The sequence below is a fragment of the Cyprinus carpio genome, chromosome A7 (assembly GCF_018340385.1).
Source record: "Cyprinus carpio isolate SPL01 chromosome A7, ASM1834038v1, whole genome shotgun sequence".
NCBI classification, from domain to species: domain Eukaryota; kingdom Metazoa; phylum Chordata; class Actinopteri; order Cypriniformes; family Cyprinidae; genus Cyprinus; species Cyprinus carpio.
Window position 1 is genome coordinate 12308989 of NC_056578.1, and position 16964 is coordinate 12325952.

The window sequence follows — 16964 nt, forward strand, 5'->3', positions numbered from 1 at the left end:
CTAATATTGACAGATTTGTGTGAGGGTTAGATTTGGGGTTACAGTTTAGCAAATATCATCACTTCTGTTTAAAACCTTTGAGAAATAGTGAAACCAATGTGTTTGTGTGTGTTTATGTGTGTGGATGGATGGATTGGACAGATACTCCCCAAAGGTCAGACAGAAAAAAGGACCACACTAATTGGATTTCAACTAGTTAACATTGTGTGATTCATTTAACCTCACATGCACACACACACACACACACACACACACACACACACACATAGCCTCCGCTTTCTCTCTCTGTGCAGTAGCAGACAAAGCCAGCATTGTGCCTCACTCTGCTGAGGAACCACTTGTGGAGGGATGTGTTTCCCGGGAACGGGGGGTGGAGGGGTGCTTATCCAGCGCTCACCATGCCATTGACCCTTGACATCTCCTCACTAGGCCGAATGAAGAAACACGATGACATAGCTGCAATTTAGTGTGCGAGATCACGCAAACATGACCCGTTAATAGTAATGATGAACGGCGAGCACACACATACGCACACAGCTGCGACAACGGCTTGTGTGTGTGAATGCACAGTGAAAAACAAATGATCATTCTGATATTAATTCACACATGTGAAACACACAATAACCACACACACACAAGCTCACAAAGCTCTTTAGATCATCTTCATAGATCATCTATTCATCAACCACACACTCGCATTTTTGGGTAAACAGACTTTAGGCAGAGAGGATGTTTACTGTGTGTGGAGGGAGATTAAAGAGGTGGGGTGGGATTGGGGTTGACCAGCTGTCCACGAGAGAGACAGACAGAGATCGAGAGAGAAAGAGTGAAATGGTTGCAGTGTGTGCTGCTGAAAAAGCGAGAAAGGAATTGAGAAATATTGGTTTAGATTCTGATTCTACTTTTTAATTCTGGATGAATAGTCAATGTGAAATCAAACTGACTCTGTTTACTTTTTTAATGCACGTTGCTGGTCATGTTCTTCCAAAGAAAGAATTGTTTGTCCTCGTAATCTTTCATCAAAATATATTGACTTTCTCTGCTTCTGAAATTATTTGCCTTTTCAGCTGATGTCACCTAGTCCTTTTGTTTTCATATGTACGCTACCATTCAAGGCTCGTTTTAAAAAGAAATATTACTTTACATTTTCAAGTATGCATTAAATTGATCGAAAGTTACGGTAAAAACTTCAAAGACGGTGACGGTCTATTTCAAAGAAATGTTGTACTTTTGAAATTTCTATTCACCAAAGACTCCTGAGAAGAAGGACAACTGTTTCCAGCATTGATAATAATCAGCATATTACTATGATTTCTGAAGGATCATGTGACACTGAGTAGTTGAGTATGGCTGCTGAAAATTCAGCTTTGCCATCAAAAAAAAGAGTTATTTTAAATTGTAAACATATTCCTCAATGTTACAATTTTACTGTATTTCTGATCAAATATGATGATATGATATAATGTAGCCTTGCAAGAACATAAAATGCTTTTTCTTTTAAAAAAAGCATAAAGATAATAAAATAAATCTGGCTCTAATCTACCATTTTTCTTGTTAAATATCTTGTTTTGCATGGAAATCTGACACATTATGGAAGTAAAATGGGTTTTAAATAGGCTACTTTCTGATAATGATTACATTATCAGGTATTTCAGTACTTTGAGGAGGCTGATTTGTGAGCCTTTTTGATTGATGCAATAAAAAGAACCTAGTCATAATAGTCATTTTTTTGTAAATCTGACTAGACTGATTGTGCTGCATTTTTGTCTGTTTTGTGGGTGAGTAAAAGTTCTTATTTCCAAGTTTTCTTAATTCTCAATCCTAACTCGCTCTCAGTCCCCTCTGTTGGACGCATTAATCTCAGTATTCATTTGGCTCTTTCCTCCCTGCTTTCATTTGTTGTTCCATCTCCGTCCAGATCTTCATCCACTCATCTGTCCCTCAGATAAATCATTTAATCTTAGTCTATTTATTTTCCTTTAAGCTAGCTAGTGTATCTTACCAGCACAAAGTAGTTTATTCCTCATATCTGACCTTTTCTGTCATCTTTCTTTCTTCCTACACTGGTTTGGCCCCCATTTTTCTTTTTTTGGCAGATTTCTCATTTTGCCGTTCTCGATGCCAAAGCCATAATTCACCAAGCGCACTGGCTGGTGTGCCAAGATGTTAATAAACGTAAATAATGCAAAGCCACACTGGCATTTTTGAGTGAGTGTGTGTGTGTGTGTATGTACAACTCCAGTCCACAGTGCATAGGAGCATTATAGCAAAGCTCACAACCTCACTGATAGCAGGTTCAGAGTTCTCTAATAGCATTACACTAAAACACTCTCGTTATGATCATCAGAGCTCTCTACACTGCAAGTACATGAAGTTGCTCCTTTTTGCATTGTCTGATCCTCTTTTATCTTATTTAGCCAAAAACCAACACAGTGTACTTTTTAGATGATGTTTAGATATGGGTTTATCTGATACTGAGTATAACCAAGCAAAGCGAAATACAGTACATAGGTGTGCTCATTGATATTTTATTTACTTGATATTAAGTTTCTCAGACAAAACTCTTGTATATTTTATTTTTTTGTTGAAAGATTCAGTGTCATAAACCTTACAAGCTTTGGCAAATCCAGCAATTAGTTCTTTTTCAGAAGTGCTCATTATAGCAGGTTTTGTTTCCCAGCAAACTGATATAAAACCTGTGCATGCCGACTCCCGGAAATTGCATTAAGGCAGCCAATCAGATTGTAGGTTTCAAGCTGGAGAAAAACCATCCTACTTTTTTGTGCAAAATACAGTAGATCAGACCCAAGATTTGAACAAAATGGACAATTTTGTTGCCCCCACATAGCTCAAAATATCAGTCTTACACTGAGTCATCCATTTTGCATTTTTTTGTTGGCCACAAATCAACCACTTAGACAAAAAGAGACTTGTAAGTTTGGGAGATTGTAAACATGATGTTCCTGTGGGACAGATAAAAACCTGAGTACCCTGACTTCCCAAAAATGCCGCTTGCCAATTTGAGAAAGCTCTTGGCACTTTTTGAGCAATATGCATCCATCTGTGAATCCGGTCGTAACGTCTGAGGCCGGGACTATTCCTGTTATAATCAACAAATCTGTGAAGCTTGAAGCCGAATGCTGAAAATAGAATAGGACAGAACCCTACCATCGCCACAGCCAGGGCAGATTAAATCAGCCAACGTTTAAAGACTAGACATTACCACAGTATGTTCTGTGCTATGGGTTAATATGCTGTTCTACTGACTAATGAGCTCTTTTGAGCGCTAATATTCTGTCCATATATTTACAGCTGTGCGAACGAGTTTATTAATATGGAGTAGAAGATGCATGTCTCAGCTGGGTTTGTGCCACCGTACCTTCTGCTCAATGTGTGAAGCCTGTTCCTCCCCTCTGAAACCAGGATTGTAATGCATGCAATTAAGGAGTCTAATTAGGGTAATTAATTCTGTGGGAGAGAGGAACCCAACACTCCTCCATTCACGGTTATAGATCTGACTTAATCCCTGTGCCCTACACTCCAAACACAAAGCTGTCTCAGATAATGGGGGCCAGGGACTGTGTGTGTGTGTGTGCACGGATCCACTGTCTTCAAGCTAACAGACTGCTCTCAAACTCGAAGGCTCTAGAAACTCCTCAGGCATGGAAAACGAAGGAAATGGAAAAAGGTATGATTTAGAACATTGTGAACGACTCTTTTTGATGATTCATTTGAATCGATTCACAAAGCAACTGTAAAGGAGAATTCTGAGCAGAACAGTGACGTATTGAGGATCCATTACCACACTTTATTCGAGCAGGTTATTTAGCAAACAACTTAACCAAAGGTCTGAAATAGAGTGAACAGCAAAAATATGTAGATTAAATACTTGAATCAAAGTATAATTCAAAAGACTTTGTGTTAAAAGCAATATTTATCCAAATAGACTTCTTAGAACACTTCTTAGAACACAGGTTTTGTTCAAACGAATCTAACTTTGCAATATTAAGTTAGAATATTTTTTTTTTAACAGTTATATCTATGTGTGCGTGAGAGTTGGTGAATACATTTTTTGAACCAGTCCCAAATGAACCAATTTTCTAAATTAATTTTAAGTCAGAATATTACTGTATCGATTAGGACTGTGTGTGTGTGTGTCTATATCTGTTTGTGACGTACACACACATAAGTGTGAAATTTTGTGGTTGTGTGTTTGTATTGTATGTCCACAGTGGAAAATAAGTGAATCAGTTAATTGTATTTTGGAAACGGTTCACTGAAATGAAGTGTCCAAATGATTGATTCATTAAAATGAATTGGACAGAACGTTACATTTACATCATTTACGTCTTTTTACGTCTTTTTTGTTTTTTTCTGTGTGACAAATTGTAGCTTTTGTATGTGTGTGTATGTCTGTCCTGAACAAATGAACAAATCTGTCTAAATGAACCAAATAATTTAAATTAATTGGACTCCCCATACAGTTTTTTAATGTGGGTTTTCATAATGTGTTTCAGAAAACTATTCAGTCATAGTCAGATGAAAAGACAGTGTGTTTGTGTAGGAAACCTAAAACCGTATTAGTCTTTTTTTTTAAATGAGGTCTTTCTCTTGGTATAGATTTCTCTCTCTTGCATACACACACAAGCACTTAAATATGCTTATACATCCTGTAATTACAGCAAAACCAGCATACTCTTGTTCACACAATGTGGCTTTGGACAAGCTTGAATAACTCATTGAGTTGCTTTACTTAAACACAGACCAATGCCACTTTTCTCTGTCATTCTTTCTCTCGCACACTCAAACATCCAAAAGATCTTCCCTCCCGGCCATCCAAACCCTCATTCTTCTGTTCCTGCTCTGTGAATCCACAGAGGACAAACAGACAACAGAAAGTATGTCACATTCAGCAAATCAAACCGCACAAACAAGCCTTAATCAAACATATTTCCTGTCACAGTAGAAACACACGCATACACATATTTGCACACAAATCTTAGTTATCGCTTTCATTCTCTTTCCCACAATCCATCATCTCTATTTCGACTGATTCTTTCTGTCCATCTCCCTCATTTTCATTCGCTCTCTCTCTCTCTCCCAGGAGCCCTAAGCAGGCACAGATGTCAGGATGCATTATTTCAACTGGCTACCTCCCATGTTTCTCCTATTTCTCCTCCTGTCTCTCTGTGTTCGTTCTCTTTTCCCCTCCATCCTGTGTCCTCATGTTGATGGTGATGTCGGATATACAAATGATAAAAGAAGAGCTAAAAACTCGACAGGATCTCGCACAGAACGTGAACATTTTGTCCCTAGTTGGTCTCTCAGTCTGTCTGTCTCACTCTCCACACACACACATGGCCAGTGAATTATGGTTGGCTCTAGAATCTGTCCAGCCCTAAAGTACTCCAGATGTTGGATTCTGTGTGTGTGTGTGTGTGTGTGTGTGTGTGTGTGTGTGTGTGTGTGTGTGTGTGTGTGTGTGTGCGGTTCTGGCTGTTCTGTCAAACAGAAGGGCCAAAGTGAATTCAGTTTTTTTTTTTCCTGTGTGTGTTCATTATTTTCTGTTTGGCTTCTAGGTATGTGCGCACATACACACACTGCTGTACTCGCTGCTTTGCTCGTTTGCCAGTGATCTGCTTGCTTTCATTAGAACCTGTAATTAAAACGACAGTGAAATGTGATTACAGTCTTTAAGATGTTTGACAGTGTTCGGCACACACTGAAATAGGGTTGGGTGGCACAATGGTGCATACTGTGCAATGGTAGAAATGTGTCAGGTGGTAGAGATCCTGCAGTACTGATTAGTGAGGTTGAATACTGTTTTTGAATACATGCATTCATACATACGTGAATATGTACATTCAAAGATTGGGTTCAGTAAAAAATTAATATTTCTGTTCTGCAAGGAAACATTAAATTGATAAGAAGTGACAGTACAAACATTTGTAATGGTACAAAAAAATCTGTTTCAAATAAATGCTGTTCTTTTAAATGTTCTATTCATTGAAGTATGCTGAAAAAAAGAAATTATTAGAATAATTTCTGAAGGATCCTGTGGATTAATGACATCACAGGAATAAATTGCGTTTTAAAATCTTTTAAAAATATCTAAAAAATCTTACCAACCCCAAGACATGTGTGCCATTTTACAATCCTGAATCTTCCAATCATGTTTGTTTATTATTTATTGTTAATCTTTTGTTTTTAACTTTTTGATTATCATTTTAGTTTTTTTTTTGCGCTATTATGAATAATCTTATTCATTTGTGTCCATGATGTTGTAAAAAAAAAAATTAAATAAAAAATCTGAAATACTTGTCATTTATAAAATTCAGTGGATTATTAAAAATCTGTCTTATTCTACTAAACATTTTTGTAAAGTTGTATGGATTTTTCACCAATTATTTTACACGATATACCATTATAGTGATATGAAATTATGCATACCATGATCTTCACTGTAACCACTTTAGCTGTCCCCCGTGTGCCCGTGTGTTTGCCGTTTGGCTTTGATATGACCCAGAAACGAACAGTCCACCAGAATTTTCCGCCACACTCTGCGCTCTGTTACTCCTCTCCTGTTTTTTCAGTCTCATACTTGCCGGCATCTTTCTTTATATAGCAACCCCCTCCTTCCCTCTTTCTCCATCTCTTTATCTCTCTTTCTTTCTCCCTCTCGCTTTCTTTCACTGAATGCCATCTCCTTCCTCCCTTCAGACCATTGACCCACTTCCCTCTTTTCTTGCTCCTTCTCTCCCTCCACACTTTTGTCCTTCACCTCAACAACTTCATCGTCTCCGCTCTTGAAGTGAAAGTTGTCCGGAGGGCAAACAAATGTTTTGTCTGTGTTGCGTCAGCGCAGTGTTTCGTGTGGCTAAGTTAATTTAGCAAGTTGTTGAGCGTGTGGTGCAGCAGGTCAAGGTGGAGTTGGAAAAACGGAGAGAGAAACCGATAGATAATGTAGGCAAGAGTTTTGATAGCTAGATAGACAGACAGACAGACCGATGGATGGATGGATATATTGGTGGTTGAGCTGTCAAATGCATTGATCTCCTCCTGTCCTCTCTCACTCTTTCTTTCTCTTGTCTTTCTTTAATTAAAATTCATTGGATGTTTAGACTCATGCAGACATGACTCATCCAGTTTGAATTGAACCCACACATTGTAAGCAGATATATCCAGATTCGTTTTGCATTGCACAAGGCATAGATCCACACGCATGGTCTCCAATGAGGTCTGCACTCAAACGTCGTTGCCCACAGACATGACCCACTTAGGTTGGATGTCCTTCCTCCTTTCTAACCCACATCCTCACTGTCAGCACGCCACTCTTCCGAGGTTACGTAAGATCCATGCCTGAATGCCGATGACATTCTTTCCATAACCCCACATAACCTAGGAGTCCTGCGGAGATATCCCAGCATGCCTAGCTCCACTCTTGTACTCTGCAATAGAGTGTTGCTTTCTAGAATGCTGCCGTCTGGATAGGCCTGTTGGTAGCACTTAAGCCAGTGTGTTTTTATAATGCATTAAGATATTCTGTATTCATTGAAGAAGAATTCATTATCCTATATGCAAGTCTTGCAAATAATGCACTTACCCATTGCATCATGGCTTTTTTGCACCAAGCATATTCTATCAGCTTATTAAATTGAATCTGTTTTGTATTTTATGTAATATATTTAGAGGCTTTATAAGCCTTGATGGTGTTGATATTCAGTAGATCCCACAGCTGATTTACTGTCCAGCAGATTTTACAATCTGAACAGGATTAGAGCTGTCTGATCTCATTACATGAGCCACCAAATGCTTTATTTGTTTACACACTTATTTATAGACTCGTTTAAACTCCTTATCTGGAGAAAAGGATGAGGGATTTTTCAGATCTGTCTCTCTTTCTCTGTTACCTCTGCCCTCGTAAGCTGTTTTCTTCTCTTGGACACTTGCTCTGCTGGAGTTTTTATTTGTGTTGTGTGTTTACTCATACAGGCTGATGGGCTGGCATCTGGAGTAGTATTAGAGATGGAATGGTTAAGAGGTCAGACAGGCTAAACTCTCTCTAGTGGTTCACGAGCCTGCCTGGCAGGCCTCCAGTACCAGCCTTCTCTTAATACTCAACCACTGGAGCCTTTACTTTAACATCATACTCGCTCTAACACTCCAACATCCATTTACAGCATGGAAATGTATGCGCTGGCAGTGCGTGCGGTGTCATGGATGCTTTGGATTCAGCTTTGTGACTTTGTAACAGTGTGTTTTTGTGTGTGTATATAAGAGGAAGTATATGTGCTCCTTGCGTGTCTGTGGTCGCATCCCGCTGAAGAAGCTGGCAGCACTGTGCCGCCCCAGGGGCTGATCAAGAGAGGGAGAGAGGAATGACCGTAATCTGTCTGGATGGGTAGAAACGTGAATAACTGGCCACAAGTGAAAACGTCATATGCATATAGGAAAGATCATGCAGGGCTGTAGCTAATAGGATCAAAGGTGGGAATGACTCTAGGGGTCCGCAGGTTCAGAGGGGCCCACAACAATTTAATTAATGTATTTTAGAGAAATATTGCAGGTTCAATACAAGTCAAGTCATTAATACTTTCAAAAGTATAGACCAATTTGGAGTAGATGTCACAGTTGCATCGCTTGCAGCTGCGCATGCATTGTGGTGGTAGAAAAACACTGGTAACAAGTGGCGGGAAATAGGTGAAATCTGTGAAATACAGTAAATGAAAAAAGAATATTGTTGTGCCTTTGCATGTTAGAATCGGAATGCAAATCATTTTTGTAGAATACTGTCATCAAAGACACCATTTGAAGCTAAACACAAACATTTAAACGGACAGACTATTGATGAAACCTGCTGTGATTACCCTACTTTTAAAGCATAGATTTGATTTAAACAATAGATCTACATAATATTCACATATGCAGTTCATAGGGGACATATTGTATTAGCCCTACAGTTACAGCATGAAATATTTTTTAAACCTAAAACATTTTATATAACCTTTACCTATTTAAAATTTTAAATAACTGTTTTCTGTTTTAAATTTATTTAAAAATGCAGTTAACTCCAGTCTTCAGTGTCACATGATCCTTCAAAAATGATTCTTATATTCTGATTTACTTCTCAATAAATATTTCTTTGTACTATCACCTTGAAAACAGTTGCGCTACATAATATTTTTGTGGAAACTGATACATTTCTCCACATTTCTTTGATGAATAGAAAAAAAAGAAAAATTGATTTTTTTAAACGATACAAAAGTCTACTGTTGCATTTGATAAATATTTAATGTGTCCTTGTTGAATAAAAGTATTAATTTCTTTCTTTCAAAAAATAAAAAAATAAAACTCTCACTGACCCCAACTCACTGTATAAACAATAGTGTATAATGCTTTTAAAATTAAAAAATAAACAATTGACATGTCAATTGTTTTTTGTGGTACTTGTGCTTCAAATGCTGTCGATAAAGTTTAACATTTATTGAACCTGCAATATGACCTAAAAACACTTCAATTCATAAACTATGTGAAGTGTTTTTAATCTGTTTGATCTGTGGTCTCCTGAGAGAAATACTGATAAATTTTCCATTTTGCAATTCAGTTTAGGTGGAATCAGAAAATGTATTGTCCTTACATTTTGTTAAAAAAAAGGAGGCCCAGCTCAATATACAGTCAGGAGTTCCCAGAATTCCTAGCTACAGCCCTGCCTATATGTGTGTGAAAGGAGTAGATATATACACAGTCATATGTCATTTATGTTTTAAACATGTTTGCTTTTGACAACTGTATTCTAGTGTTACTGTGTGATCATCTGGGACATTATAAGCTGCAATTATGCATCATTGCCAAGACTGTCAGTATGATTTACTCGAACCTACCTCAAGAGGCTCCTTAATCTGTCCTGCTCACACGAAGACATGCACATACACACACGATCTGAAGTTAGCCTGTAGGCTTTCAAATGTGCTTCTTTATCATAAACTCACACAGGGCCAATTATAATGACATTGCGGTCTTGTCTAACACATCAGGGTGAATGTTGTATACAGCACACATCGTCTCTGTCCTCCGTTCTTGTGCCTCTTCTGTGGATGTCAGAAACTGACCAATCAGAACACAGACCGCTCCATTCCAGAAACATTAAGAGAAGTGCCATCAAAATCTGCATTCGTTTCAAAATCAGCAGCCATTTTCGCTCATAAATTGCTGTTGTTTCAGTAGATAACGGCATAAAATTTTCCTCGTAAGAACATTGCGGCACTTCTCCTGCTTTTAAAGTTAATGGAAATCATTATGATTTCATGCCGGCGGTGAGTCTTACGTGGCATTTTTTTTTTTTTGGTGAATTCTTCCGTCCTTCTCTCTTTTTAGCTGTCAGCACTCTTTTAATTGCTTATGAAGGCTTCATTAATGGTTTAAATCAACCATATGAATCTGTTGCTGCTGATTTATTGAGTCTTATTTAGTTTCAGGAAATATGAAGTGTGAGCCAAAGGTGGGAATATTTGGCTGAGGACAGCATTGCAAATCTCTCCTGGTACAGTACTGTGCTGAAGAAAAAAAAACATCGTATTTCACACTCTCACACTAACTTCATGTTTTGCAGCTCAATAATTGATGTGTTTTGAGATCTGGGCACTTTTAATGGAGTATTGTGGGTTATTTACAGCTCATTGTCTATGAAGAGCATGTGTGGAATGTTGCCAATTACATAAAACATTAATTTTGACCTGTTCCTCAGTCTGAAGCAAAGAGAAAACATGCTTTTAGTCTGTTTATATATGCATTTTGAATGGAAGCGTAGCAGGCAAATGGGCCAGAGGGTTTGAAAACAGAAATGCGAAGCTGGAATTTTCTGAAAAGGATCATTTTCCCAAACATACAAATTGAGAATGAATTACTGTCACTGATGTTGTTCTAAACACTGTGGATTTGCTGCAAATTACGAATAAAATGTTTATATATTCAACATAAACAAAACTATGGATTCAGAAGACATACCCATTTATTATGCTGACATGGTAATTTTTGTCATTTTTTGAGCTTGACAGCCACTGGTCACCATTCACGTTCACTATATGGACTCTGCTAAACATCTACTTTTGTCTTGCTCAGTTTTTTTTTTGTGTGTGTGTTTTTTTTGTGTTTTTGCATTTATGTAATGACATGAGGGCAATTAAATGATGACCAAGATCACATTCATATATATACTCTGAGAATGAAAATTGTTGTCTATGGTAATCGACAGGTTAGAAATATCCCACAATATTCCTTTAACAGACAAAATTTCAATATTCATGATTATTTTTAATCTGTCATGAAAATATATCTAACAAGCATGCTACACAAAAGCATTAAATACGCACCCCCCCCCCCCACACACACACATTCTCTCACTGTCTGCAATTCTCATAAACACACTCACACACAAATGTGCTTCCACAATAATAGCTGTGGGATAACGCCCACACATAACACACACGTCTGACTGACTTGCACTTTATCACCATCATTAGTGTGACAAGAGGCATCCCAGAAGCCCTTTACATAAACACATGCGTGGGAGATGCACACTCTCTCTCTCTCTCTCTCACACACACACACACACACACACACACACACACACACACACACACACACACACACACACACACACACACACACACACACACACACACACACACACACACATAACCTCCTAGACTTCATTTGTTTGTTTGTTTTTTGTTCACTAAATCGCTCTTCTGGCCTTTACACTTCATTCTTTTTATCAGTTCTTCTCTCTTGAATCTTTGTGACATGCAGTAGCTTCTGTCTTTATGCGAGTTTTTATTCTTATCCTGGAGACATATACACACACTGAGGTGAATAACATGCACAAAGTGATTAAGAACAAATGCCTGCAATGTTTCTTCATGACTTCTGCCCTTCGTCTCTTTCTGTTTTCCTGTTGTATGGGACTTGGAGAATGGTGTTCCTCTGACACTCCGTCCTCCATTTCTCCTCATCCCGCCATCAGTACTGATCATTGTCTAAATTACTCATCCTGTCTTTCTTTTATTCTTTCTCTCTCCCTCTCTAGTCCTTGTGTTTCCATCAGTCTCTCATCCCATTTTTACCACTTTATCTCTCTCTTTCTCTTTGTTTGTCTCTCTGCATCCCATTTATCTTTAAAGGAGAGCCACAGCTACAGCTTTGCTACTTACAATAAACAGAATGGTTCTTGCTTGTCTTTTGTTTCTCCCCTATTATTTTTTTTCTGCCTCAAGACCTTTCAATACCTCGGCTTATAGGGAAGAGCCACATTCATACGTGTCATCAGACACCCTCCCTCTCTCTCTTTGCACTCTTCCTTACACTTTTTTTTCTGTTGTCTGCTCACACATTTGGTCTTTCCATCACCTCCTATCGTCTCTCTTCTCAATCACATCAGCAACAGCTTGTCAAAGACCATCAGTGTCCCCCTCTCTCTCTTTCTCTCTCTCTTCTTTCCATCTGTTTTTCTTCTATCTATCTATCTATCTATCTATCTATCTATCTATCTATCTATCTATCTATCTATCTATCTATCTATCTATCTATCTATCATCTATCTGTCTGTCTGTTCTATCTGTCTGTCTGTTCTATCTGTCTGTCTGTTCTATCTATCTATCTATCTATCTATCTATCTATCTATCTATCTATCTATCTATCTATCTATCTATCTATCTATCTATCTATCTGTCTGTCTGTCTGTCTGTCTGTCTGTCTGTCTGTTCTATCTTATCATTCTGTCTATCTATCTATCTATCTATCTATCTATCTATCTATCTATCTATCTATCTATCTATCTATCTGTCTGTCTGTCTGTCTGTCTGTCTGTTCTATCTTAAGTCTTTGTCTATCTATCTATCTATCTATCTATCTATCTATCTATCTATCTATCTATCTATCTATCTATCTATCTATCTATCTTATCATTCTATCTATCTATCTATCTATCTATCTTTCTTTCTTTTTATTTTATCTATCTATCTATCTATCTATCTATCTTTTTTTTTTTTTTTTATCTATCTATCTATCTATCTGTCTATCTATCTATCTATCTATCTATCTATCTATCTATCTATCATCTGTCCGTCCATGCGTCTGTCCATCAGTCATCTGTCCGTCTTTCTGTCTGTCTTTTTATGCCCCTGTCTGAACACACTGTGCAGTCTTTCAGTGAGGCTGAGAGTGTGAGCGAGGGAGAGATGAAGGTGTGAAGGTCTCTTTTTTTCACACCCTCCATGGGTCATTGGTGGGAATGTTATTCTGCTGCCCAGGGGTGTTTTTTCTGAAATGGACAAAAACGTTTAAAAAGTCCATGTGAGACTGACAGAGAGTGATAGATTTAAAATAAATGAAGGAATCAGAATCTAGAGGCTTTGAAAGACTGGATAACATAGTACACAAGTGAGAGACAGAGGTTTGTTTGTCCTCCATTTCAGTTCTTTCTCTCTCTCTCTCTCTCACTCCACCCTCAGTAAATAAGATCTAGCACTCTCACTTACATCAGATCATTATTTCTCTCTCTTTCTTTCTGTCTCTCTCTCTCTCTCATTTAAGACGGCCAGACCTTATTACCAAGGACAAGCTGTCCTGTCCTGTCTTTGGCCCGTGTGTCTGGCCCACATGTAACCAGCCGTTGGCCTCGACCCACATACATCTCACATGACGTCCACCTGCAGCCCAGTTCATATCAGGAGCGGCCATCGCTGGCCCACTTAGGTCCATGAAGCTCACCAATATCATTATCAATATCCTTGTTTTGGAGGAGTCCTGGATTAAGCAACTTTGTGTGTGTGAGTGATGGATGCAGTTTGAAGCGATTTAGGATGTTAAATGACCTCCTCTGGGACCGGAAATTAGGCCTCATTAGAGCTGCACCATGATGCAGAGTGACATTTGTGTGTGTTAATCTACATTAGATCAAATATCTGTGCAGAATGACTGTGTGTCAGTAGGAACTATTATTGGTACAGTATCAGATCTGTCTGTGAGTCTGCTTTTGACACCATATTACACATATTTTTTGTAGCTTGCAGTATGAATGCTGTTCACATTGAGTACATTTTCTGTGTGCATAAAAAAGTCAGATGACAATTTGCCAAAATGTGCATTATAAAAGTACATGTGGGATACTGTATCCCACAATGCAAAGCTCTTAACTTGACCTTTTATGTTGATAGTGACAAATCAGTTATTTACATCTATTTTGACTCATTATTTGATAAGGCTGCCAAAAGTATAGACATTTTTACACAAATTTGGATTAAGAATAACATTTTGAATTAAAAATGAAAGGAAAAATAGAACCCATTAATATCCAAAGTATCAGCAGGATGACACTTGCTAAATTAAGTTTTTTAATTTTCAGTATAAAACATTGAATTGAAGATATTGAATACTGTACTTCATATTGTTTCACATATTTTTTTCCAATAGTAGGCAGTATTCATCTTTTTCAGTCTTCTGTTTTCATGATTTTTCTGATCTGCACATTTAGTATGATTGTCTTGAAATTAGAAAAATGTACGTTAGAAGTCTTAAGATATTAATACTTGTGTTCAGGGAATGTTTAAAACAAGATTTTTCATGTTACAAAAAAAGAAAAACATGAAAAAAATCTGCCAGTGCAGTAAGACGAAATTACACTTGCAGTTAAAATACCAGAACACACTTACATTCGAAATAGAATATATGAAAACAAGGCTTAATATGTTACGCAGTCTTGCTTTTCAAGTATATTTATCTTTTTTATACAGGAAAACAAGTCATAAAACAGTAATTAAACCGATTAAGAAGTCATTTATTTTACATTGCTGTTGCTTATTTGCTGTGTGTATGATATAATAATAAGTAGTAAATCTCTTCTTTTCTCTCACAGCTACATCAGATGGGACGCGTCAGGGGCTGGAGAGCATGAGAGGAGGAGTTTGTGCTACACAGGGCATGAAGGTGGTGCTGAAAGTGGGACAGAGTGAGTAACACACCGGCACACACACTCTTGGGAGCATATCGGCAGACAAAGCCAGAGGATTGGTCACCTGAAACAGTTACGGATGCTGCATTTGCAGAAACTTAGGCTCAGTAAATTGTTTCTCTCAGTGGCACACATGAACACACTCATGACCAATAGCTTTTGTTTACACATAAACACAAACTCTGTCGGCCCCTTTGTTCGTTTTCATTATTAAACTCAGGAAAACAGCGGTAAGTGAATCCCAACAGACTGTGGACACAAGTCCCTGAGCCGTAACAGTACATCACAAACACTCGTGACTGTTGTGTGTTTGGAGTTTTTTATCAGTCATGCCTATCACACTGCACTGTTGAATAAGAGCGGATTAACACAGCAGAAAAGACTATGAAACATTTTGTATTTATTTACCTGTTTTTTTTTTTTTTTTTTTTTTTTTTTAGCCTCCATCTTTGGCTGTGAATTAGATTTTTTTTTCACAACATTTATTTACTTTTCTTAAAAATCCCTTTCGATCTCTCTCACTGTAGTTGTTATCTGCTTCGTGGCTGAAAGGTCACGTCTGTTTTGTTTGTCATCTAAATAAAAACCGTTTCGGTTGGAGATATCTGATATGTGCCTACATGCACACATAGACTGTCATGGCATTTTGACAAGTGTGACAGCTCGCCATAAGCTCAGAGATGACTGTGTGTGTGTGTGAAATGTCTATCTGCTGTCTTAAAGTGTTTGTAACCTCAGTGGTAGCCCCTGAAAAACAACATAATGGTGTGAAACATCTTAAAGGAACTATATTCTACACTTGTTTTGCTTTATTCTGTTCCTTAAAGTTGCAGTTGATATTTACAGGACCTTTTGAACCTTTAAAATTAAACAGACTTTTTTTTGTTACTGTGTCTTTAAGACTTATGCAGATATATTTGTTGATGATTGGTAAACATATCTGCATATTAATTAGTATCAACTTGCTGATTGAGTTGATATATCCACTACTGGTCAAAATTTTGGAATAATTAAGATTTTTTAAATGTTTTTAAAAGAGGTCTTGTATGCTCACCAAGGCTGCATTTATCAAAAATGTAGCAAAAACAGTAATATTAATTAAAATAACTATTTTCTGTCTTTATATATTTTCAGATGTAATTTATTCCTGTGATGGCAAAGTTGTATTTAAATCACTGTTCATCACTTACATGGTTGTGATACAGTAGCATATTTGTTTTTGTTATGCTGTGTGCACGTTGACTGAACCATTAAAATTACTAAACGGTTTCTCAATCATGTATCCGTAGGTCCATATGGTCTGCCAGCCAAATCTCCCAAACCTGACCCTGCGGACCGTATCAACAACCCAAATCCAGGTAAACACAGCTGCCTTTGGTATCATGAGGACGTGGCTCATCCCAAACAGACACAACATTAATAAAAGAACAGAAATAACTAAAGGAACAAGGGAAGGAAGCGACAGATGGATGGAGAGAAACAGGCGTCTTGGCACTCGGGTTCTTTTTGATATATTTCACCCTTTTGTTTGTTCTCTCCTCCTCACATTCCCTCATTTTCCCCCTCTTTTCCTCCGTTCAGTGTCTTCTGCGGAGGCCCTGGAGCCGCAAACTAGAAGCAGAATGCGGTGGGGGTAATGGCCACATGGGGAAAGATAAAGGATGAGAGGAGGAGAGAGCCGTCGTTTTGGAGACTTATTAATGCCATTAGTTTAGTGGCTTGGGTTTAGTTGGTCCTGAAAGGAAGAAAGACACAGAAAATGGGAGGGAGAGGGGGATGATTAGTGTGGGATGATAGAATGAGAAAATTACTCACACTCTTTGTTTGCACGGGTTTGACATCTGGGAGTGCGAGACTGGTGCCTTGTGTCCTATTCTGTTTTTTTCTTTAACATAAATACTATCTATCTATCTATCTATCTATCTATCTATCTATCTATCTATCTATCTATCTATCT

The 16964-nt window shown here is 37.8% G+C and overlaps 1 protein-coding gene across 1 annotated transcript in view; it reads left to right on the plus strand.

Annotated features, from left to right (window-relative positions):
- LOC109105464 (ephrin-B3-like) overlaps window positions 1–16964 on the plus strand; it is a 63560-nt gene that overhangs the window by 39979 nt on the left and 6617 nt on the right. The window contains exons 3-4 of the mRNA XM_042759710.1: window positions 14912–15004; window positions 16297–16365. Coding sequence (XP_042615644.1) covers window positions 14912–15004; window positions 16297–16365 — 162 coding nt within the window. The remainder of the gene's footprint in view (window positions 1–14911; window positions 15005–16296; window positions 16366–16964) is intronic.